We start from the raw sequence: 24780 nt of genomic DNA, 5'->3' as shown, positions 1-24780 counted from the left end.
TATAATAATAATAATAATAATAATGATGATGATGATGATAACAATAATGATAATAACAATGATAATAATGATAATAATAATAAATGATAATGATTAATAATAAATGATAATAATAATAATGATTATAATGATAATGATGATGGTGCTGTTAATATTATATTATTAATATTCATTAGTATATGTCATAGGACTCCATGCTGTCCAATTATAAGAAATAATTGGACGAGGAAAATTCCGAGGACTGACAAAATTTGGCAGTCAGAGGAATTTTTCGACTCTGATTATTTCTTGATTGGGGAGCATGAAATCCCATTACCTATTAATTATATAGCTGCCTAATTAATCCCATATCAACAAGACCTGTCCAATTGAGAAAATAATTGGACAGTTTCCTATATGAGATTAATGAGAAGCTGTATAATTAATATTATTATTATCATTATTATGATTGAGACTACCAAAAATAGTTATTATTGATGTCCTAGGAGGTTTTTCGAAAGAGCAGTAGGGTGGGTTTTAATGCACATTTCACAGCTTGAGTTCAACGGCATACGGGGAATTTTTTACGAGTTCTTCAACAGCTTATCAGTTTAAACTGCGGCAATTTCATATTTTTAACAGCATTTTGTCCCCCAGCGACCGGAGAAAGTGCTAAATTTCTAACGATATTAATGTTACATTCCCCGCCCTGTCCCGTGGGTCTGGGGGTGGGGGTGGGGGTATCAGTTGCCTGGTGTATGATCAATTTTTTAATAATTTGCCAAACAGGTAAAACACCAAAGAAAATAACTCAATTATGACCTTTATAATATTAAACACGACAAAACGATAGTTGCTCTTTGAGTTAATGTCTCTCAAGCTGAAAGTGATCATTTAATTCAGTCTAAGTTTTAAGAGGGATTGATATCAGTGTGGCGTGATACGGCGTGACCAGTGATCGCTCTACAGATGTTCACGTCGTCCTTTTCACGCTATTAAAAACCCCGATTTCTTCAATAATCATAATTGTCACTAAAAACTGTCATTGTCGACCTCAAAGAGGCTTCTACAATTGTCAATCCTTGAAAACAAGGGGTCTTCCGCGCGAAGTGCTTAGTTGTGAAAGAAAGCCATACTGAAACTGGAAGACCTTATCAAATATCCGCATTAGTCATAAAGAATGACTAACATGAATAAACCTTTTGTATTAGGAAATGAAAGGACAAAATTTTTATCAGTTTTTATGCACTTCTTCGAGGAAATGTAGAAAATATTGCAAATTGATAATTGCGGCATTATAATTCACATAATTTGGGAATAATTTGGAAATTAAGGAAACAAGTTAAGAAAATCGGTATATCGGCGGATCAAAGGTCATTTAAGCTTTAGCGTCATTTTCCTTCGTTAACAACGGCGTAATAGACAGGATTTGGGATCTCGGTATCAAGCAATAAAAATCACTAAACGTAAACTTGATATGATGAGAAATTTGTGTTTTCCAAACAAAATATAAGGTATATTTTGCTAACTGTTTTCAGGTTTGGTGCATCGCTCTTGGAACTAAATTCTGATATTACGTGCGCAGTTGCAAAGTATCAAATTTTTCTTAGAACTGAAAGCTTCGCTCGTTTATAGCTTTCCAACAAAGCTTCTTAAAATAACTCATAGACAATTGTCGACGAAAGATTGAACTGACATTTAGACTGAGATACTGCTGCATTGAGGAACTAGGATGCTTGACTAGTCGTAATAATCATTTCAAATTATTCCCCTGAATAAATGAATTTCCTTGCTTGTTGAAATAACTTTGCTATGTAGCACTGTAATTCCCTTAACACACGTTATGCGAATACCATCGTCATGAGCATTCTGTTACTCAGTAAGTTCCGGTTTTAGTATAGTCCATGACTGCGGACTTACTAACATTTGCTCTTTTCTCTCATCCGCCCGAGCTTATTTTATGTATCTTATTAGCCGAAAATATACCAAATTAATATCTAATAAATACGAAAAGTTTTTTTTGTTCTTATGATTATCAATAAGATTCAAAATTAGCTGTTAGCCCTCACATCATGGGTACACAATATTTCCCCTTGTAACGAACATCCCTGGATTATGAGGGGAAAAGTGACTTCCTTATTCTTACTGCATGTGATAAGAGTCCCTTCCAGAACACAACTCTAAATTTACTTAGTGATGAATTCACCAGCTTTATATTTACTAAACAAGACAGCAATTAAGACAAACCATTTGCTCTCAGCCCTGATCAAGTTAAGTTTACACAGTTGAACCAGAGACATTACTTTAATACTCGTAAAAATGCCGAAGTTTTGCGTCTTGCCTATTTTTTTCATTTCATTTCTGCTTGTTAAAAGACAGTGCCTTGGAGCGTCCTTAAATCAGCCACCACCGAAGTATAGCACATCACTTGTCCTGAAAGGCTTGGACTTTTATCAGCATCTTTTGGAGCAACAAATATTTATAGCATTGAGACAATATGTAAGTACACAAGTTAAAATCATTATAGGAATCATATGGATCAGTTTTCTAAAGCGGCTGCCTACACTAAAGAAAAAATCCATGAAAACATTTTGAATTACAATTATTTCATTTCAACCTGAGTTTAATGCTGGCTGCAAATTGAAAAAAAGGACCGAAGAGGTGTCCCAAGGTCGCTTTTGAGATATCTATCATTAAACACAAGAGTGTAAAAAAAGTTTTGAAGAAAAAAAGCGAAAAGCAACCTTCAACGAAAAATCCTAACGTCACTGAATCAAGCTTTTGACTTTACCTTTTAAGGAAACCTAAATTATACATCGTCGTCCTAATTTATAAAATATCAGCCAAAAGATTGGGAAAATATTGAGAAAATTTATTTTGTGCTCATCTTGCGCTTGGCAATTTTTGTCTAAAACGAGAACCAAAAGCCAACACTCACCTTTATTTCTATGATAAAAAAAACCCGTTATATTTTTCAAAATTGAAATTCGAAAGATATATACATATATATACATATATAGTAAAGATTGGATTAAAGACGAGACATGTTCACTGTAACTCCGAGTTTCGTGCTTACGCACTTATCAGACAGACTTTAAAGTCTTTAAAGTCTGTCTGATGAGTGCGTAAGCACGAAACTCGGAGTTACAGTGAACATGTCTCGTCTTTAATCCAATCTTTACTATATATCTATTGCTCTGCATCCCTACGCATCGAGCACTGTTTCAACAGTATAGACCACATTACATACTTTGTTATACATATATATACATATATCCTCCGGTGCAAATGTTTGGGGTTTTGCCCTATTGAAGCTCATTGACAAAATGTGTATATGGTTCCTTGATAAAGCTTTTTAGATTATTCAGCGGTTTTTGTGGCAAATCGTACACTCTGCCTGTTTCATGGCGGCGCACGCGTCATAGCGTACTTGCATGATAGCGTGCGCAGTAGCTTCATTTTTGTCTGGTATGCACCCACCTTAATCCAAAGACTAATGAAACTTTCTTGTAATATCGAACATGGTACATTCTGGTTTAGCTTCAGCAATTGCTGATGCCGTACATTGTGCTCTTACCACGTGCACATGCAGCTACAACAAGATTGTTATCGCAGCGTCCAACTAACGTATAACTTAAAGCTAAGGCTGTAAACAAGTTTTGATCAGCTCCAATATAGTAATATGTATTTTTGTATCTAATGCAGCAAACAACGTATTTTGCGAAACGCCAACCCTACGTTAACTTGCAGCTGGTCAGACTTACTCAAAGGAATTATTCTAGGGATGAACAAAACGATACGGTAAGTAATGGTGTGTGATGTAGGAGGAAGTAGCTCTTATAATGTCAGTTATTATTCCATTCCTAAAAAGGTTGTCAGAACATTGGGGGAGATCCAAGTGCATTTGCTGCAGGTATAAGCAGTTTGCTTTTTTTTTGTTCTACGCTCTCAATACAGATCGCCATATTCATTTTTAACTCATTTGGTTATTGATGTTTACTTCAATAACGTATGGAGCACAAAATAGCCAAACGTCATTAAAAAGTTTCAATACAAACAACACTCATTCAGTCGTCAGTATCAACTCTTTTTAAGCTAAGTCAATTAATCGAGGATGCATGATCAGTGCATGATCTATGTCTGTTATTTTTACACAATTCTTTCAACATCTATTTCAGGCAAAGGGCGCTTTGTTCAGAATTTGTAAGCTGTTAAGTGTCTTTCAAAGCTCAGTATACCTTGCTTGGCACGACGAGAGCCATATTGGAGGAAGCGTTGCGAAAACACTGAAAAATCTATCCCGTATAATAAACGATACATTACAAACTGCTATGTTCTTAGCGGTAAGTAGAAGCGGCCACGTTCCTTTCTGACGTTTGCACAGGGATCGCTGAGCAGGGAGGGGCTTGGAAACTATAGCCCCACATTCCCTGCTAATATTTTAAATGTACGCACTCTACGTTTCTCGTTTCTTGCGCGCCGTGAAAAATAAAGAGAGGTCAACTATATGGATAATCGCGACATGACCACCTTTTAACCTTTTCCCTGCATTTCACGTTATCTTTATTAGCAGCAAACCGGCTTCTCAACAAAGACAAACATTCATTATTTTCTTTGTCTACTTCTTGGATTGTTATTTTCTTGCGGATGTTGTGCTTGCTTCGATTGACATTGTTACGTTTTACAACAACAAAATGGCAATTATGATAATTATATATTTTCATTATTTTTTAGATCAAATTAAACTATAATCCATTACCAAGTGAATTTCGGGTGTCACGCGAATCAATGGACAGCAGAGTTGTCCAATATAAAGTAAGTATTTGCAAATATATTACCAAGTACATAGTATATATATTAGGAAAACGTTTGTGTTATTGAAACGCATGTTATGTCATTACCGCCATGAGTATTTTAAGGGACTTTGAGTCAAGTGGTTGCACCAAAAGAATCACCAGAAAATGCATCACTAAATCAGCTCGTAGACCTCTTGCAAGACTACAAATGAAACTAATATTTTACAGTTTGCAATCAATTTTCACAAGGGCACTGGCTACATTCTCATGCACTAAACTCTGTAAGCTTTCTTTCTTTTCCATTTTTCTTAGTCCTTTTAATTCAATCAACAGCCTCGGAAAACTCATTTTCCATAGCAATAGTGAAAGAGTTAATAGTGAGTCTTTATTACTGGGACACCAGTGATAGCCCAGTCTTAAAACGACTTCGTTTTTTTCTCCGCAACAAAATGGACTAGTACCCAGTATGCATTACGTTCTCGGTCAATGGTGATCTTGATTGGTTCAAACATGGACACCATGAAAACGCGTCGTTTACGCATTATTGACGCTGTTATATTTTAGAGTGACAGGCTCACTCAAAAAAAAAATAAAATAAAATAAATAAATAAATAAATTAATTAATAAAACCGCTACGCCACCCGTGCTTTCCTCACATGACTGATCACGAGGTGTTTTACTAACAACACTATCTTCGCCGGCAATGTTTTCCTCCCTTCCAGGTATCCCAGTCTACCCTGCCTACATGGTCTTGTTTAACTTAATTGTAATCAATCTTTTGTCTTGTTTCATTTAATTGTGATGAGTTTTTTAATCTTGTTTAAATTAATTGTGATGATTCTTTTGCCATTTCAGAAAATTTTTAGCGACAACGCCAGTGTTAACTCGATTCGCTCGTGGAGAACACTTTATGAAATGAAGCATTTCCTCATAAATGAGCTGGAAATCCAAGTCAAAAAGCTACACAATGCCCTATCTATGTAAGCAAATTGTGTTTACGAAGAAGTAACATGCTAGGCATGCGATGTATATGTTCCTTTAAAGTAAAGGAGAATCTAATATGAAATATATACTCTAGATATGCTAATTAGCTTTTTTATAGGCGTTGTAGTAAGATACTTTATCTACGAGCCATATTGGTCCGATAAGTTTCATTATATGATATATGGAATTCAAACTATTACTGACAGTGATTAGAGTAGTGGCCGTTTATTATACTTATCAATGTGTAACAGTGAAATAGAAACAAAAGAATACAATAATCATTGATTACCATACGATAAATTTACAATAGTTTATTTGATACGTATCATAGAGGTTAAAACATGAACGTGTATATCAATCGCGTACATTCAGTAATGGTTTATTAATCGTGTATCAATCTAGCATATCTATTTCACGGTACGGGTTTACTGATTTCACTGTAAACGTATCCCTTGCAATAGTTCATAGACTACTGAATAAAGATTAATGAATATTATTATTTACGATTTTGTTTTAACACACAATGAGTAACGAGCAATTTTTCCTTCGCGGGTGAAGGACAAGAACTAGTAGTAGTAAAAGTCCATCAAAAGTAATCTTTTTTTTACTAAATAATCGTGATATTTAGTACTATGTATTTATACAGCGATGTTTCATTCAATAAAATGTGCCTTTTGCATTATTGAACTTATAGATTTATGTTGTTCGGACATTGTTCTCGAATTTCCCTACAAATGTACTGACTTTAAATGAACTATTTACTTGGTTAATGTTTAGTTAGTTCTCTAAATACGATTAAATATTTTTTTCTAGCTTGATTAAAGCTTTTCTTACTGCTGTTAAGATAACTAACTCCCGGGGGGTGGGGGTGGGAGTACTCCCTTTGTTCAGGTGGTAGGGGTGATCGGCGGTCGATTTTTAAAATGGCCCCTAAAAGGTACGCATAAATTGAAAAGGCTCTTAAAACCAACCTGGTTTCAAACCCTAAAAGGTACAGCTTTATTTCAGTCAGTGGCGGATCCAGGGGGGGGGGGGGGGGGGGGGGGGGAGGGGGGGGGTTCGAAGGGTTCCACGGAACTCCCCTTGAAGGTTTGATTTTTTAGGTAATAGAAATACGTCTTATATAAATTTTGCTTAAAAGTATCCACAAGGATAATGTTGAACACGAAATGATAACTATTTGCTGTTATAATGTTTAATTTACCTTTAAGGTCCGTTACTAGATAGTAAATTAGGTGATTAGAGCCAATTTTTTTGTCAAACATCGTTTAAGAAACGGAAACCTTCTTTGAAAAATCCTGGATCCGCCACTGTCAGTAATTTACTATTAACCCCGGCTATCAACGCCGGTTTAACGAATGACAGGACAGTGTATAATAAGATTATAACGATGATCATATTAAAGAAATATTTAGTGCATCATTGTAAAGTAAACAGCGGCATAGCATGGATAACGCGCATAATAAATGGACCCCAAAAGGTACGGAGTTATGTTACGTAATTGACTTTTGAGCCGGAACCCCAAAAAGGTCCACACAGGGAACATTTTCAACCCTAAAAGGAGCGCCGATCACCCCTACCACCTGAATAAAGTGCCCCCCCCCCCCCCCCCCCCGGGAGATAACTAAAGAAATCTACCTAAATTTTCTCTTTAAAGCGAGTGAATTTGTATGGAAATCCGAGAACGATGTCCGAATTTTTTGGTGATCGTAACACAATCCAAGCTAGCGCCGAAAAGTTGAATTGAGAATTGACTAAACCAACCAATCAGAAAACGAGAAATCGTGACATTTGGATGGCTTCCCGCCAAAAGCAAATTTTCGGGGTTTTTTTGTAGCTTTGTAGTCCCAAATTATTAAGGTAATTCCCTTGTTTTGCACTGCGCATTTTTCTGCGCATGCAACTAAAACCATGAAACTAACAAAGTTTAGGTATTATTCTTTCGGAAACTAAATAAGAAACATGTTCAAAACCAATTTTCACTTTTTTCTCTTTTTTGAGTAGAGAAATTGCGATTTTATCTGACTCGCCCCGGTCTCCACTCGAAAAAGTGTAATTTTACGACGATTTTGAGATGTTTTTTCAAGATAAATTAAAAACGAGAATGGTGACGATGTTCGTCATTATATATCGAAATATGGAGAAAAGTGTATTGGTTAGATTTTGAAATATTTGGATGGGAATAGTTGACATGTGCAATTTTTAAACGTTCACCGGAGGCACACATACCTGCATTTTTCACTAATAGTTCAAAAATCATCATCATCCAATGACTTTGATGGATTTAATTATCTAGTAAACTTTGAGTTATAAGTGCGTTTTGTTATATAAAAGTCCTTTAAACTGTGAATAAAGGTTCTTGGTTACAGCTTCCGGTTGCTACCGCATTTCACTATGAAACCCATAAATTGACAGGTTTGGAGAGCATCTAGCGAAAAAACGAGAATGGTGATCCCCATCTTTTTATTGCAGTTTTTAAATGTCTTTAACATAATGTCCATGCATAGTTTCAGGACTAAGTTATTGGCAAAATTTCTTTCAAGGGAATTACCTTAATGGTGAGTCGTTTTGTGCTTTAATATTCAATGATGAAATTTATTGAAAATCAAGAAAATAAAAACACATTAAGTAAGACTAAAAGACCTGACTTAGTTGACAGAATGCTGAAGACCAAAAACTGTGGATCGAAACCTTGATGAAATAGAGCCAAGAGAGTTGAACGAGCTGCTTTCCGCCTTCCTCGTTGAAATTAATTGAGAAAAAAGACAGAGATGAACACTAACCAACGACTTTATAAAGATCATTTATATCAAGCTTGGACCGATACTTGAGAAGAAGAAAAAATTACCATACAGCAATAATGGAAGGCCAAGTATGTAAAGTTTCGACAAATTGTGTCTATATTCACTCGTTGTTTGAGTAGCACTCACTCGCTCGTACGTCGCTCGCTCGTGTTTTTATACAAACAACTCGTGAATATAACATATAACCCCTTACGCCGCACTTTCTATGAAGTAATCTATTCTCTACTTTCACATCCCCATAATACTTTGCGTCTTTGGGGTGTAACCAGAGGGTAAAAACCCACTTATTTTGCTGAAGGCTGATCAGACAATGTTGACAATACCTTGTTTGGTATCCAGAAATAAAATGAAGAAGTAAAAAAAAAAAAAAAAAAAAAAACAAAAAAAAAAAAAAAAAAAAAAAAAAAAAAAAAAAGATAGAAGCTTGAAGACGTTTAAGGTAAATTAAAAAATATTTTTCGTAAGTCAATACATTTTCTGTAAGACCAAAACTCTTGATGATCTGTACACGCAAAAATAACTTGGAATAAACTGATGATCAGTATTGTACATATAAAAGCATGCAGGTAAAGTAAAAATTCATTCAAGAAATCTTTCAATTTGGAACAGTTTTTTGATTGGTTATACCCCCCAAAGACGCAAGGCAATATGGGGATGTGAAAGTAGAGAATATCTACAATTAAATGAGCTTTATGCAATGCGAAAATTCTCATGATACATGTCAGTAATAAAAGTTCTTTCGCACGTACAGCGTCGGGACTTCAACAAAACCTCCCTCGACTTTCGGGGACATTTAATAACTCATCACCGTGATGGTATGCTTAATTTAAAAATATTAAGTCTATCAAATTAACTTAGTCCAAATAGGAGGGAGGGGGCGTCTCCTCGTATTTCAGGACATGCAGTGTTGTTTCCACGCGTGCCATCACACTTAATGCTTCGCGAAACTTGTCCTTGTTGATATAAGTCAAACGCAATACTGTAGTTGAAAAATGGACTTAAAAAAGGCTAAGTTATAGTTGAATGGCTCTCAATTGCTAAAACCTCCTCCTATGTAGTTGATTTGTATTCTTGTGCACTGTGTATTTTCATGTAACTACTTGTTGATATCTGACTTTATTTATCGTACAGCGTTTCATCGATCCCCATTTTTTTCGCGGGGAAATTTGAAAAATAACTAGTAAAACATAATTCGTAAAACATATTTTACAATAACTAGAATAATATGTTGATTGCCAAATCAGGTGCGAAAATCGTAATAATAAGAATATTTTGACCCTCTTACCGTCATATATCCGTCTTCAAATTGGCCTATTTCATAACGACGTCACATTAAAACGAACTATTGTTTTAACGTTAGGGATCATGGTCGCTTGAAAGGGATGGAATGACAACAAAGCATCTTAAATCACAATGACATTTGGTTTATGAGCTGGTGAAGGCAAGAACAATTAGATATTACGCTAAATATAGTTAAGAAAATTAAGCTTACATTTAGCCTAAATTTCAATCATTTTAGCCGATGTAAACAAACCGTTACGTCATTATGAAATAGGGCAATTGGAGAGCGTCACGAATGGAGACAACATTGCCTAGTCCCCGCTCGTCTGATCCAAACTGTGAATATTGCGTATAGAGCCAAGAGAGCATAAATAAGGGAGGGAAACTTCTTAATAACGCGCGCGCCATGTAAATTCCCAGTTGGTCTATTTTTAGTAACCGGATGCAGTTTAAAATCGCCTTACCCTACTCCCGTGTGTCATCAACTTGCGCGCGCTCTTTTCGTTTCGTTTTTAGTGATCTTATCTATTCTCTCTTGATAGAGTGCAAACACTAAGGCTGTGAAACAGTACTATCGAATATGTAATAGTGAAAATCACATGTTAAATAGTTGGAAATCGGTTCAGAAATCACTGAAGTATTTGATTATTCGTCCTTATTGCACTGACGAATAATAATGACAACTAGCAACACCTTGAACGTATGTCTTCGGATTTTTGCAAACGGAAAAACAAAGCTTGATCGGAATGATTTTTATTTAGTTAAAAGAAGTTTCAAATTTCGAAAATATTAAGGCATAAGAGACCATCTCTTACAACACTGGCCGCTCGCCTACGAAGGTACGTTCTGTAAACTCCGTGGCATACAGTCCTTTGAAAAATCGTTGTCGCTGAAAGTCTTAGCGACTACACGACTAGACCGAAAATTAGTATGGGTAGAAATCACTAAAGCATCTAGCTGCATATATTATTAGTCACGTCTTGAGCTCGCAGCATTTCCAATTCGATAAGTTATGCCTCGAGCATACAGAGAAGGTCTTCGCTAGCGAGCGGTTTGGATGACACAAGCCCTCGACATAAAAACTGAATAAGTAGCTTTTTACTTCTTTTCTTTTCACGGAAATCGAGGGCACACATTCCTTCGAGCTGTACTCTCCATGATTATATTTTATAGCGCGAGCTAAAAATTTATTGCTACAGTGATGTTAACCGGCCATACTCCAGTTCGGGCTAGTCGCGTAGTTGCGGAGCCGGTCAGCCGACAACGTTTTTTCTTTCAAAACACTGTATCGAATCAGATACAGCAGTGATTTCTACCCATAGTTCCTTTAGCTCAAGTCGAATAGGCTTGAGCCGGTCGACGACAAATGATCTTTCTTGAATACTCTACCTTTTGATTGACGGCGAGAGATTAAATATCGATCATTATTAAATTAAGTACTTTTACTGAAAAATTCATTCTCTTGTTCATAGTGGTTTATGTTTCTTCTTCTTACTTGCTTGGTTTCATCCCTCCCACCTCCCTGATTGTGCTTAACAGCTTGGTGACACAATTAGCTAAGTAGATGTGTGAACCAAAGGAGCTTTAGGCCTGTCACTAGAGGTGGTTCGATGGTTCGAACAACCCCCCCCCCCCCACCCTTCCCTTCACCTTTATAGGAATATGAAATAATGCTTAGAACTTTTTTCAGTTTTTTCAAGAAATGGCATGCGCATATATCTAAGATTGGTAGAAAATAAACCTCCCCTTTGAAGGTCCTCGAAACTGTGCTCGCATTGAATGTTTTGAGTCGTATGCTGCCTTCTCAACAACGTAGGATATTACTTCTATCTTTGAACAATAATAATTGGTTTGTTTGCAATAGGACGTTTGCACGATGGCGTCATTGACCTCAACTACCAGACTCCCTTGCACACTTTCTTTTGTTCAGTTCATTAGTACCAATTGTCTTACTATTCTCATGAGGGAATACAAATTTAAATGAGAAAGAAAATTCGCGAAGTATCTTGGTAGTGGGAGTCAAATGACGCCATCATGCAAACGTCCTATTGATCGTCACTGTCATTAATTAATTGTCAATATTATTTCAAAATGCAACCATTTCCATTATTCCAAGAACAATTAAATTTAAACCACTTGCCACTGTAATCAATGTACACACACTTTTCCGAGGGATAATTTTGAACTGTGCTCCAGTTTTCATAATCGACTGGGGTATCATCACTCCAAACAAACGTACCATCTTGATTTTGATAAAGTCCAATCCACATCCAATTACCAACTTTGAGATGCAATTGTCTCACAATCTCATTTTGTTCAGGTGAATGGATTGATGGCAGATTTGTTCCCAATGCCTTGCATTTCGTATCAGCGGCATTCCAACTGACAGTACCACTACCTTTGTAATACTCTACAAAAGAATTAGTTTTATTCTTTCAGAACTCGAAGATTATAGAGAGGCCAAAAGTGTTGAACAACTGTTAAGTAATCTATCATGATATTTAAAGTCTTTTTGCTAATTTATCACCGTAAACTGAAATTATTTGTAGTTTTTGGTCTTTCAATTAGTGGTTATGGTGGCTGCCTGCTATAGAAAAAAAAAATGAAGCTTCTGCGCCCGCTCCTACGCAATGACTATGAGAGGCCATTGTTTGCTAGTAAGGTTAGCACGTGCCACCTACATCTGGTGGCCCGCATCTCCTGGCCCCACACGCATCTCCTGGCCCCTTGGCCATAACTCGGGAACGAAGCATGCTATGGTAACGAAACTTGAAAGCATTGGTGAGACTTGTGTTGTCAATCATCAGACCATGTGACATGACGTGACGTCACATATCACGTGACTTACGAACAAAACATTTTTGCCGATTTTTGCAAATACTCATTACAATGAATGCTATGGTAACGAAACTTGGTACGATGTTTGAAACTTGTATTGTCAGTCATCTGACCACGTGACATGGCGTGACGTGACTTACGAACAAAACATCGCCGATTTTCGCCAATAGTCATTACAATAAATGCTATGGTAACGAAACTTGGTACGATGGATGAGACTGGTGTTGTGAGTGATCTGACCACGTGATATGACGTGACGTCACATACCACGTGGGTTAACAACCAAAAATCGCCGATTTTTGCCAGTAGTTTTAACTTACGGACAATTGCATGTGATCATTTTATCAAATGAAGTAATACTTATTTTAACGAAATTCGCTTCACATACCTCTGGTGGCCCCATCGTAGCCACATCTAATGGCCACGCATCTCGTGGTCCCATGCACGCGCATCTGGTGGCCCCTTGGCCCTAACGCCTAAACGAGGCATACTATGGTAACAAAACTTGGTAGCATTGGTAAGACTTGTGTTGTCAATCATATGACATCGCGACATGACGTGACGTCACATATCACGTGACTTATAAACCAAACATTTTCGCCGATTTTCTCATATACTTATTACAATGATTGCTATGGTAACGAAACTTGGTCTGAAATGGGTAAACCTTGTGATGTGAGTGATCTCACCAAGTGACATGGCGTGACGTCACATGTCACATGGCTTAACAACCAAACATTATCGCCGATTATGGTATGTAATCATGAATTATTTATAAAACTTGTTAATCGGACTCGCTTCCACATACCTCTGGTGGCCCGATCCTACTTACATCTGGTGGACCCGCATCTCGTTGACCCATGTTGTCAATCATCTGACCACGTGACAAGGCATGCCACATACCACGCGACTCTTCCATCAGAAAAAATCTGTTAACATTTGGTCAGCTACGATTTCAAGCTCACGCCCGTCATGTGAGCCCATACAAATTATGTCTCAAAAACACGGTTTTTGAATCTTTTCTCAAAATAATGACTATTTAGGCAAAAAACAGAAGTGGATTCAGTTAATTCAACTATTCACGGACTGTATTATATGGTTTAGATTGAATTCTATTGAAAAAAACCACCGTACGTTTTGGGTTGAATGTACGCCATTGGATGTATTTTACAACAGGAAATGCGTGACATAACCGGGGTCAAGCTAGAAAATCGTCTCTCCTTGAAATAAAACAGAACTTGTCAAAAAAACAGAAGTGGATTTGAAAACCCCGGGCTTTCCTGAACATTTTGGTATATGATTCATAGGAATTTGTTAAAATTTAGATTCGTATTTTTGCTGATTTTATAAGTTCATACTATCTGTTGGTTATACATTCGCTTCTTATGATTCCTCAGGATTCGTAGCTTCGAAAATACGCTAAGAACGGGAAGAACAGAAGATTTACAGGGTCATTTAGGATGTTGTGTCACGCAGTTTACTTTTCCTTTATAACTTTACTTTCAAGCAAAGCATTTTGCTTTGAAAAGAGAGGAAATAGACCGAAAAGAGCAAATATTCCAAATATATGGGCAATTTTTTCCAATGTTACCATAGCATCCATTGTAATGACTATTGGCGCGAGGAAGATCGGGGATAATGTATGGTCACCTGATATGTGACGTCACGCCACGTCAAGTGGTCAGATCACTCAAATCACAAGGTTTACCCAGTCAGACCAAGTTTCGTTACCATAGCATTCATTGTAATAAGTATTTGCAAAAATCGGCGAAAATGTTTGGTTCATAAGTCACGTGATATGTGACGTCACATCACATCAGGTGGTCAGATCACACATGACAAGGCTAGCCAATATAACAAGTTTCGTTACCATAGCATTCATTGTAATGAGTGTTCGCAAAAATCGGCGAGAATGTTTGGCTCGTAAGTCACGTGATATGTCATGTGGCGTGGTCTGATGATTGACAACACAAGTCTCACCAATGCTTTCAAGTTTCGTTACCGTAGCATGCATCGTTCCCGAGTTATGGCCAAGGGGCCAGGAGATGCGTGTGGGGCCAGGAGATGCGTGTGGGGCCAGGAGATGCGTGTGGGGCCAGGAGATGCGGGCCACCAGATGTAGGTGGCACGTGCTAACCCCTTCTCATTATTTGAACCCACGATGTGCGATCCCACTAAAACCGTTCAAAACCGCGAATGACTTTTATAATTCTATTGACGAACTATACGCGTTTTGAACCTCAACGAAAAAGCCCTTAAACCAATATAATATAAATTATTTAAATTGGTAGTCCCGCAAAAAGGCTAAAACCCCTCGAATAGCGTACAGAAACCAAAAAAATACATGGTGATGATTATGATGGTTATGTTAATAATAATGTTTATTTTGACACGATAAGATTTACAGCGTTGATGATGTGGTCGTGTATTGAAATACAAATGTAAGTTACCTAATCTCTCTCTCTCTCTCTCTCTGCAGAATTTTTCTTTTGCAGTGTTTTTTCACTTGTTATTTGACAAGTTTTATTCTTAGTTTGTACTTAAATCCAGTTTCACTGGCAGTTGCTGTGATTTCATCCGCAAGGTTTTTCCAAAGCTTGTAACACTCGTGTTGGATAGACTTTGTTACGTAAGTGACAAAGTCTATCTTTTTTCACAAGTATTGGACGTACTCTGGCATCCCGCTTTAACTTTACTGCATCGAATACTATGGAACAAGTTACTTCAACAACTTTTAACTTGAAAAAAAATAGAAACGGATTTTGTGTTAAAGCAGCTGTCTCAATTAAAGTCAAACAAAGCCATCGGCCTAGATAATATAAGCGCAAGACTTCTGAAAAGTGATGCCGCCGTCATTGCTCCTGTATTGACAAATCTTTTTACCGGGCTGAAATTAGCAGCCAACTCGGCAGCCAACTCCAAAATGTCATATAATGCATCCTATGCAACTCAAATAAGATTATTCATCTGTACTAAGTTAATTTATGGAGTTTCGTGCTTTAATTGAGCTAAATAAATGAAACATATATATTTTAGTAGTCATTGAGTATCAAATCAGTATCATGAACATTGACATGCTTGATGATGTAAACTTAACTTAACCTAAACAGTTATCTTTACCATCGTGCATTGTAAAATATGAATTTAAAGTATACTGTGCTTCTTTGTGTCATTTACCATGCTTTCCAATGAAAACATATTCTTATATCGACATTTTTTTAAGGAATGCGTTCAGTATATGGGACAAAGTAGATAATGCTCTCACCAGTCGAGTGTCGTTTTGTATTATTTAAAGAATATCAGTTTACAAATCAAAGTCTATTTCTTATTGATTGAATGATACTATTTAAAAGATCTATAAGAAATAAAACTGACTGTTTAAGTTTTTAAGTTAAAAATTAACGTTAACATGCACTTGATCTTTATCTTTTGCGTGAGGTAGCGCCGTTATTGACTCTTATAGCGCATTTAGTTTCAATTCTCATTCAAGTTTTCTACCATCGCTTTTCTTTTGATAATGAAGTTTGCTGATAAATAATATTTTAAGGTAAGTTAACTTATTCATTGGCTGATTTGTAAAATTTGTAGTTAAATGATAGCACATTTAAGATCATCACGTTGTTTCAGGCCAAGCGTCATTTGCAAAAGCACTCAATAGACTATCTGAGACTTGGAACCATCTTTGGTTGGTTTTTCAATGAAAATGAAAAGCCATCGATATCCAAAAAAGATGGCTTTATTGTAAGATCGACTCAAGAATATTTCAGAAGGACTGAATGTTCAGCACGGGAAGTGAAAGCCGTCTACAACGCTTGGACAAAGGACATCGGCGGTGCTAGAAGCTACGCACTTAATTTTTAGGAAAAAAACAGTGTTCGTAGCGTTCTCTCAAGAAAAGGCGAGGTAGGTTCATATATTTGTCCAAAATTTATAAGTTTTTTTTATTGATTTGAATGGATTTTGATTTTGTTTTTGAAAATGGTTTCCGGCCAAACATGCCAGAGTTAAACTATAATCATGCCAATCAAGATTTTTACCAGCTATCAAGCAGTTTGGTATGCCGAGATAACAGAGCCAAAACAAACCGTCTGAACTGTTTAAATGATTAAACTAAATGTTTATTGTTACTTTAAACAAAAGTTTATGAAACTTTTTGGGGACAAAGTATGTTATATTTATGAGGACAGCTATATTCCAGCTCGGAAACTCAGAGCGTGGGCAAAGCTTGTATGTGTACTTAATGGTAATGGCTATTAACAAATGCAACAAAAGCTGCGTTAACATACCACAATAAGCTAAAGAAACAGTTTATCAGTGAGTACCCTCGACATATAAAGCTACACATGTGCTATACTATACTATTATACTATTCATCTAAGCTACAGCCTAGGGTTACAATTCCTCAACGTTGACAGTTCAGGGAGTAGTATATCCCTCGGCGTATCATGACCTTTGTTTAAATTACGTTATCCGGTAATTCTTATCTTATCATTTTGGAAAGGTTTTATTTGTTTTCAATTATGTTGTCAATCATTGTAAAACAAAAAATAAGATAAATGTTTTTTGTTGTATTAAATGAATAGAAAAGTACCTGGGAATGTGCGCATGAATTTATAGAAGATAATCTAATGAACTAATGAATGACGACTAATAAATGAATCAAGTTATTATATAAATCGGACTGGATGCATTCAATGGGTGGATCGACACGTAAATGGATGAATGGTCGCATTAATTGAGTCGAATAAAATTTTGACGGATTAAATAATAAATGAATACGCCTGCATTAATTTTGGGAAAGAAGAAAAAAGAAAATGAAGAAAATGCATGAATAATAATGATATTCATTGTTAATAAATCGTTTTTAATTAACAATAATAACTCAATAATTGGTCTGAAATAGGAAAGGAGAAAAAAATTAGATTAATTACAGTTTTCTTTTACAATTTCTAAAATTTGATAACACCAGCGTTAAGATGTACTAAAATATTCCCATTCATTCCCATTCATTGATAAACTGTGTAAACATAACCATCCTCTATCCAAATTCTGAAAATTTTCGTCTATAATTCACAAATCCGAGTATAAAAATATTTCTGGCAATTTCGATGTCTAAATGAATACCACAATATGAACAATAATGATGTTTATCACCTACAAGATTACCATTCAAAGAGTACAAAATTTCTTTTCTAAAGAAATCTTTTTATAAAGTCCTGACTCCACCGGCAGTTATGAGCAGAAATCGGTGAATTTGATGAATTTATGTAAGTATGAATGAAGGAGTAAATAGAATAATACAAGAAGAACCGAACTAAGAAGTAAACGGAAAAAGGAATTTGCAAATGTCTAACAAATATAAAGAAGGACAAAAGGGGAATAAAATCCTGCAAGACGGAAATTGCCCATTACCCCACCCTTATCATTTTTCTAATGGTCCATATCCCTTAATAAAAGAACAAATGGATGAATACATACAAAAGTTGCTAAAGAATGGTTTGACGGACGCAAATAGAGTGAAATAACAAATGGCCGATTGTCATAAATAAGTGCACAAATGAAAAAATAAATAATTGAGTGTGAGTTGAAAAAGATGAATGAATAAATGAATGGATGGATGGGTAAATGTTATGGATGAGTGCGTGAATAAAACGATTAGTGAGTGAATGACATGAATTGAATGAATGAATGATATAATGAAGATATGCATGAATGAATGAATGAATGTATGAATTGTTTAATGGACGCATTAAAGGGGAATGTTGTGAATGAATGCGTGAATGAATGGATGGCTAAATGGATCACATGACTGAATTTTAGGGGTGCAATGTATGGTAAAATAAAGATATGAATGGATGACCTGCAGGAAGAATGGACGGAGATATAGGTGGATTTGATTTGTGAACAAATAACAAAAACGATAACAACTGACATATAATAAAATTGAGAACTGACATACGAAGGATCAACGGCCCTGGGGACGCGGGGGGTAATCGTGCGGGGATGCTCGTCGTATCTCTTAGGGGTAAAAATCAGCGATTTGGTCTCTTTTAGTGCCGTAAAGTTGATATATTAAGCAATTCAGCACTTTCTGGTATCTTTTAGGGTGTTGAAAAAGGAACTAGCTCATCGCAATCATCGCATGTATACAAATCCAGTCATTAATTAATAATTAACAAAAGAATCTCTGGTGTATTTTTATAGAACAGTAGGAACTCGTGGATAAATTGAATCACCGTAAAAAGCTTTGTGAAACTGACGTTTCGGATGTTAGTCCTTCGTCGGAGTAAGTGGAAAGAAAATATGAGAAGGGATGAATAAATTATAAATACTAAGATGGAAAATAAAGTGACCAATGAGAAATAAGCATATGAAGAAATAAAAAGAAACAAAAAGACCGAAAAAAAACAATAAGTGAGAAATGGAAAGCGAAGCATGACTAATTAAAAGTGAAGTGTTCATTCATCCCATGGGGACTGGCAGTGCCAAGTGAGTGAATAAGCCGCATTTCTAACGTTTTGCGGGAATTATTACCGCCGTGCAATAAACTTAAACCAAAGACAATGATGTTACATTATGCTAGATTATGTTAGATTTATTATGTTGTATTTTGATAGTATTGTTTTTGTTGTATCTCTTATTGGTTAAAAATTGCCAAGCCACGCCCTTTTGGAAAAAACGTCCAATATCTTTTAGGGTTATTTTGAAAAATTTCCGACGAGCATCCCCGTAAGTTTACCCCTGAGTCCCCCCCTCCTCCTCCCGGGTCAACGGCACAACCAAATGACTGAAAGAATGAACCGATTGAAGGGTTGGAAGATCTGTCATCAGATCTGTCAACCGGGAGGACGGGGTTCGAATTCCAGCCGGACAATCACTCAGGGTCTTAAAATGATCAAGGTGAGAATGTTCTAGCTTTGTAATTAGTTTGGTATATAACTGTGCATTGAGACGTTATTGAAATGGACTATATATGACACTGCATTACACTACAATAATAATTTAGCCTTTTAAACAACTATTTCGTCATTGATGATGTTTAAAGATTAAAGGATGACATCCTTTACTCTAATTAAAGGTTTTTTGAGTCTGACTTATAATAAAATTTTTCAAAACGTTTTCAAAAGTGATGAAGGTACTAGCCAGAACGTTTTGAAATATTCTATTGTATGTCCTAGTAAAAAATCTATTATATTTTATATAGTATTAAAAAGATATAACTAGCTAAAAACTAGTGTGAGCTGCGTCGGTGTTTCTAATGAAACAGTAATGATGAAAAGGTAAATTATACACCGTGAAAAGATGAAAAAACTTACTGACGTTTCGGACGCTAGTCCTTCGTCGGAGTAAAAGAGAAAGAAGTGGTAGAAAGGAGTGTATATATGATAGAATAAGACAAAAGAAACCAATGAGAGCAAGGTAGGCAAGGAAACAAAAACAAACAATCAAAAGACAAAGGAAAAGGTTAGTTGAAAATAAAGCGTTCATTAATCCCGTTGGGACTAAGAGTGCCCAATAGGTGAATAAGCCGCATTTCTTTGGTCTTGCGACAATCATTGTTGCCGTTAAGCAAAGAAAGACCGAAAACAATGAAGTCAGAAAGAGAATGGTTAGCTAGATTAAAATGGCGGGAAACTGGTTTGGTGGGATCGTTATTGCGAATATCATAAAGATGATTGCAAATGCGATCACCAAGACGGCGGCCAGTCTCGCCCACATACAAAAGATTACAGCGGGTACATTTAATACAATATACAACATTAGAAGTGGTACAAACAAAATGGTCAGTGATTTTAACAGTTGATTTAGGACCGACAACAGAAGTGTGAGAGACTATGTAAGGACAAGTATAACAACGTTTACGAGAACAGCGAAAAGTACCAGGTTCTTTGTTAGAGGGAAGAACTCCCTTGACCAAGAAAGAACGGAGATTACGATCACGTTTATAGGAAAAGAGAGGGCGGTTGTTGAAAATAGCAGAAGTATCAGAGTCAAGCAGAGAAAAGTTGCGGTTAACAATGGGTTTAATGGAAATGTTAATAGGATGATACGTAAGAGTGAAAGGAATGCGGTCATTAGAGGGACGAGTGTGAGGAGTGAGAGCGGTGGTACGATCAATAGTAGAAACTTTACGAATGGCGCGATCAATAACATGAGCAGGATAATTACGCTTAAGGAAGAAGGAACGCATCTCAGAACATTTAACAGAAAAATCAAGATCATCACTACACAAACGACGAAGACGAACATAAGATACAACTTTTGCACTCCGCAATACATATCAAAAGTACTTTTTCCTGAAATCATCATTAAACTTATCACCGATAGAGAAAACTGCACTTACGAGGAAGCTTCAGCTATAGCGTACGACCTTAACCCCTGAAACTAAACGGGAACTGCACACCTCTACCATCGACATTAACATAATTAAATCTAATGAAACCATTTACCCAGCAACAACACCAAGGCAATCAAGAAGAAAAGGAAAACCAAGAAAAGTTATTAAACAGGCAAAATAAACCCATACACAAAAAACGTGACCGTCACAGCTTTCTTTACAGAAAAGAGATAAGTGGCTGCTAGTCCATCTACAAAGCTCGATTGTCACTGTTAATATGGCTGCTAGTCCATCTACAAAGCTCGATAGTCACAGAAACCATGGTTACTACTCCATCTACAAAGCTCGATAGTCACAGTAAAGGTGTCTGCTAGTCCATCTACAAAGCTCGATTGTCACTGTTAACATGGTTACTACTCCATCTACAAAGCTCGATAGTCACAGTAACGATGGCCGTTTGTCCATCTACAAGGCTTGATAGTCACAGTAAAGGTGTCTGCTAGTCCTTCTACAAAGCTCGATTGTCACAGTAAAGGTGTCCACTACTCAATCTACAAAGCTCGATTGTCATAGTAACGATGGCTGCTAGTCCATCTACAAAGCTCGATTGTCACTGTTAACATGGCCGTTTGTCCATCTACAAAGCTCGATAGTCACAGTAACCATGGTTACTACTCCATCTACAAAGCTCGATTGTCACTGTTACCATGGCTGCTAGTCCATCTACAAAGATCGATTCTCACTGTTACCATGGCTGCTAGTCCATCTACAAAGATCGATTGTCACTGTTAACATGGCTGCTAGTCCATCTACAAAGTTCGATTGTCACTGTTACCATTGCTGCTAGTCCATCTACAAACCTCGATTGTCACAGTAAAGGTGTCTGTAGTCCATCTACGAAGCTCGATTGTCACAGTAACGATAGCCGTTTGTCCATCTACAAAGCTCGATAGTCACAGTAACCATGGTTACTACTCCATCTACAAAGCTCGATAGTCACAGTAAAGGTGTCTCCTAGTCCATCTACAAAGCTCGATTGTCATAGTAACGATGGCTGCTAGTCCATATACAAAGCTCGATTGTCACTGTTACCATGGCTGCTAGCCCATCTACAAAGCTTGATTATCACAGTAAAGGTGTCTGCTAGTCCATCTACAAAGCTCGATTGTCACTGTTACCATGCCTGCTAGTCCATCTACAAAGCTCGATTATCACAGTAACCATGGTAACTACTCCATCTACAAAGCTCGATAGTCACAGTAAAGGTGTCTGCTAGTCCATCTACAAAGCTCGATTGTCACTGTTACCATGCCTGCTAGTCCATCTACAAAGCTCGATTGTCACAGTAACGATAGCCGTTTGTCCATCTACAAAGCTCGATAGTCACATTAACCATGGTTACTACTCCATCTACAAAGCTCGATAGTCACAGTAAAGGTGTCTGCTAGTCCATCTACAAAGCTCGATTGTCATGGTAACGATGGCTGCTAGTCCATCTACAAAGCTCGATTGTCACTGTTACCATGGCAGCTAGCCCATCTACAAAGCTCGATTATCACAGTAAAGGTGTCTGCTAGTCCATCTACAAAGCTCGATTGTCATAGTATCGATGGCCGTTTGTCCATCTACAAAGCTCGATAATCACAGTAAAGGTGTCTGCTAGTCCATCTACAAAGCTCGATAGTCACAGTAACGATGGCCGTTTGTCCATCTACAAAGCCCGATAGTCACAGTTAAAATGTCTGCTAGTCCATCTAAAAAGCTCGATTGTCACAGTAACTATGGTTACTACTCCATCTACAAAGCTCGATTGTCACAGTAAAGGTGTCCACTACTCCATCTACAAAGCTCGATTGTCACTGTTACCATGGCTGCTAGTCCATCTACAAAGCTCGATTATCACAGTAAAGGTGTCTGCTAATCCATCTACAAAGCTCGATTGTCACTGTTAACATGGCTGCTAGTCCATCTACAAAGCTCGATTGTCACAGTAAAGGTGTCCACTACTCCATCTACAAAGCTCGATTGTCACTGTTACCATGGCTGCTAGTCCATCTACAAAGCTCGATTATCACAGTAAAGGTGTCTGCTAATCCATCTACAAAGCTCGATTGTCACTGTTAACATGGCTGCTAGTCCATCTACAAAGTTCGATTGTCACAGTAAAGGTGTCTGCTAGTCCATCTACAAAGCTCGATTGTCACAGTAACGATAGCCGCTTGTCCATCTACAAAGCTCGATAGTCACAGTAACCATGGTTACTACTCCATCTACAAAGCTCGATAGTCACAGTAAAGGTGTCTGCTAGTCCATCTACAAAGCTAGATTGCCACAGTAACGATGGCCGTTTCTCCATCTACAAAGCTCGATAGTCACAGTAACCATGGTTACTACTCCATCTACAAAGCTCGATAATCACAGTAAAGGTGTCTGCTAGTCCATCTACAAAGCTCGATAGTCACAGTAAAGGTGTCTGCTAGTCCATCTACAAAGCTCGATAGTCACAGTAACTATGGTTACTACTCCATCTACAAAGCTCGATAGTCACAGTAAAGGTGTCTGCTAGTCCATCTACAAAGCTCGATAGTCACAGTAAAGGTGTCTGCTAGTCCATCTACAAAGCTCGATTATCACAGTAACGATGGCCGCTTGTCCATCTACAAGGCTCGATAGTCACAGTAAAGGTGTCTGCTACTCCATCTACAAAGCTCGATTATCGCAGTAACGATGGCCGTTTGTCCATCTACAGGCTCGATAGTCACAGTAAAGGTGTCTGCTACTCCATCTACAAAGCTCGATTATTACGAGTTCTTTGAGTTTCGTAATTTTGCTTGTTTATGAATGTCACAGTTGCAATTGCAAATGTTAATAATTAACTTCGTTAGAGATTTCTGTATTGGACATTGTTAGTTGAAAGGTTTTTTCATTAATAAATGCTGTGATGTGTTTTTTTTTCTTTTTTGAGTTTATTCAGTGTGTGACAGAGAGAAAGACCCAGGTTTAAAACTTAATAAGTAATATATTAAAGATATTAATATTATTTTGATAGTTGTGACTTTTAAAATTTTTATAAAAAGCTTTTCTTTGGATATACCATTCATAATTTATAGCATTCGAGGCAATATTTCGAAATATTGAGTTGGCTGCCGAGTTGGCTGCTAATTTCAGCCCGGTAATCTTTTTAACATGTCAATAACTACATCAAAGTTCCCATCTCTTTGGAAATGTGCAAAAGTTGTGGCTTTGTTTAAATCTGGTAAAAAGACAGATCCGAGTAATTATCGTCCTATACTTGAACGTGCAGTTATACTCATATCTATCATCAAACAACCTGCTGTCTCAGAATCAATTTGGTTTTCGCCCAAGATTATCGACCAACATAGCCCTTTCTGAATTCTGTGATAACGTACTCACCGGTATGGAAAAGGGAAAAGTAACTGGAGCAGCTTTTCTTGATCTCTCGAAGGCATTCGACACCTAGATTACACCATTCTTCGCACGAAATTACAGTCCTTCGGAGTTTTGGAAGCCGATCTCAACTGGTTTAGTTCATACTTAACTCAGAGATCTCAAGTTACTAAAGTTGGTAATACCATGTCTGAGGCTCTTCCCCTTAGAGTCGGAGTTCCGCAAGGCTCAATCCTGGGCCCTCTCCTGTTCATTATATATGTAAATGATCTACCACAGTCGTTAAAACACTGCAAAGTAACATTATATGCTGACGACTCTGTTATCTATTGTTCCGAAAGTACACCTCAGG

General features: G+C 37.0%; 2 protein-coding genes across 3 annotated transcripts in view; one reads left to right on the top strand and one right to left on the bottom strand.

Annotated features, from left to right (window-relative positions):
* The first annotated feature begins 2049 nt into the window (after window positions 1-2049).
* Window positions 2050-6454, top strand: LOC148904407 (uncharacterized). The gene is made up of 5 exons (XM_089025362.1): window positions 2050-2478; window positions 3685-3780; window positions 4158-4322; window positions 4714-4794; window positions 5631-6454. The coding sequence occupies exons 1-5, from the start codon at window positions 2299-2301 to the stop codon at window positions 5757-5759; spliced, it is 651 nt and encodes a 216-aa protein (XP_088881488.1). The 5' UTR covers window positions 2050-2298; the 3' UTR covers window positions 5760-6454.
* LOC116304940 (aggrecan core protein-like) overlaps window positions 2398-24780 on the bottom strand; it is a 41146-nt gene continuing 18763 nt past the window's right edge. The window contains exons 6-7 of one of the 2 annotated variants that reach the window (XM_089025361.1): window positions 12008-12254; window positions 2398-2439 (exon numbers count right to left, since the gene is read on the bottom strand). In XM_089025361.1, the coding sequence (XP_088881487.1) occupies window positions 2433-2439; window positions 12008-12254 (254 nt within the window). In that variant the 3' untranslated portion in view covers window positions 2398-2432. Of the gene's footprint in view, window positions 2440-11522; window positions 12255-24780 lie in introns of those variants that run through there. The other variant, XM_089025360.1, reaches the window with a different exon arrangement.

The sequence above is a fragment of the Actinia tenebrosa genome, unplaced genomic scaffold (assembly GCF_029948245.1).
Source record: "Actinia tenebrosa isolate PJP-AT-01 unplaced genomic scaffold, QUT_ActTen_1.0 utg1471__unscaffolded, whole genome shotgun sequence".
Taxonomy (NCBI): Eukaryota; Metazoa; Cnidaria; class Anthozoa; order Actiniaria; family Actiniidae; genus Actinia; species Actinia tenebrosa.
Note: the sequence above shows the minus strand (reverse complement) of the source record. Positions and strands in the feature narration are given on the sequence as shown.

Bases quoted from the DNA above. Each gene is read 5' to 3' on its own strand.
- LOC148904407 (XM_089025362.1), top strand. From the start codon at position 2,299: ATGCCGAAGTTTTGCGTCTTGCCTATTTTTTTCATTTCATTTCTGCTT. The intron at 2,479-3,684 runs GTAAGTACACAA...TATCTAATGCAG, and splicing joins TTATAGCATTGAGACAATAT to CAAACAACGTATTTTGCGAA. The intron at 3,781-4,157 runs GTAAGTAATGGT...CATCTATTTCAG, and splicing joins GGGATGAACAAAACGATACG to GCAAAGGGCGCTTTGTTCAG.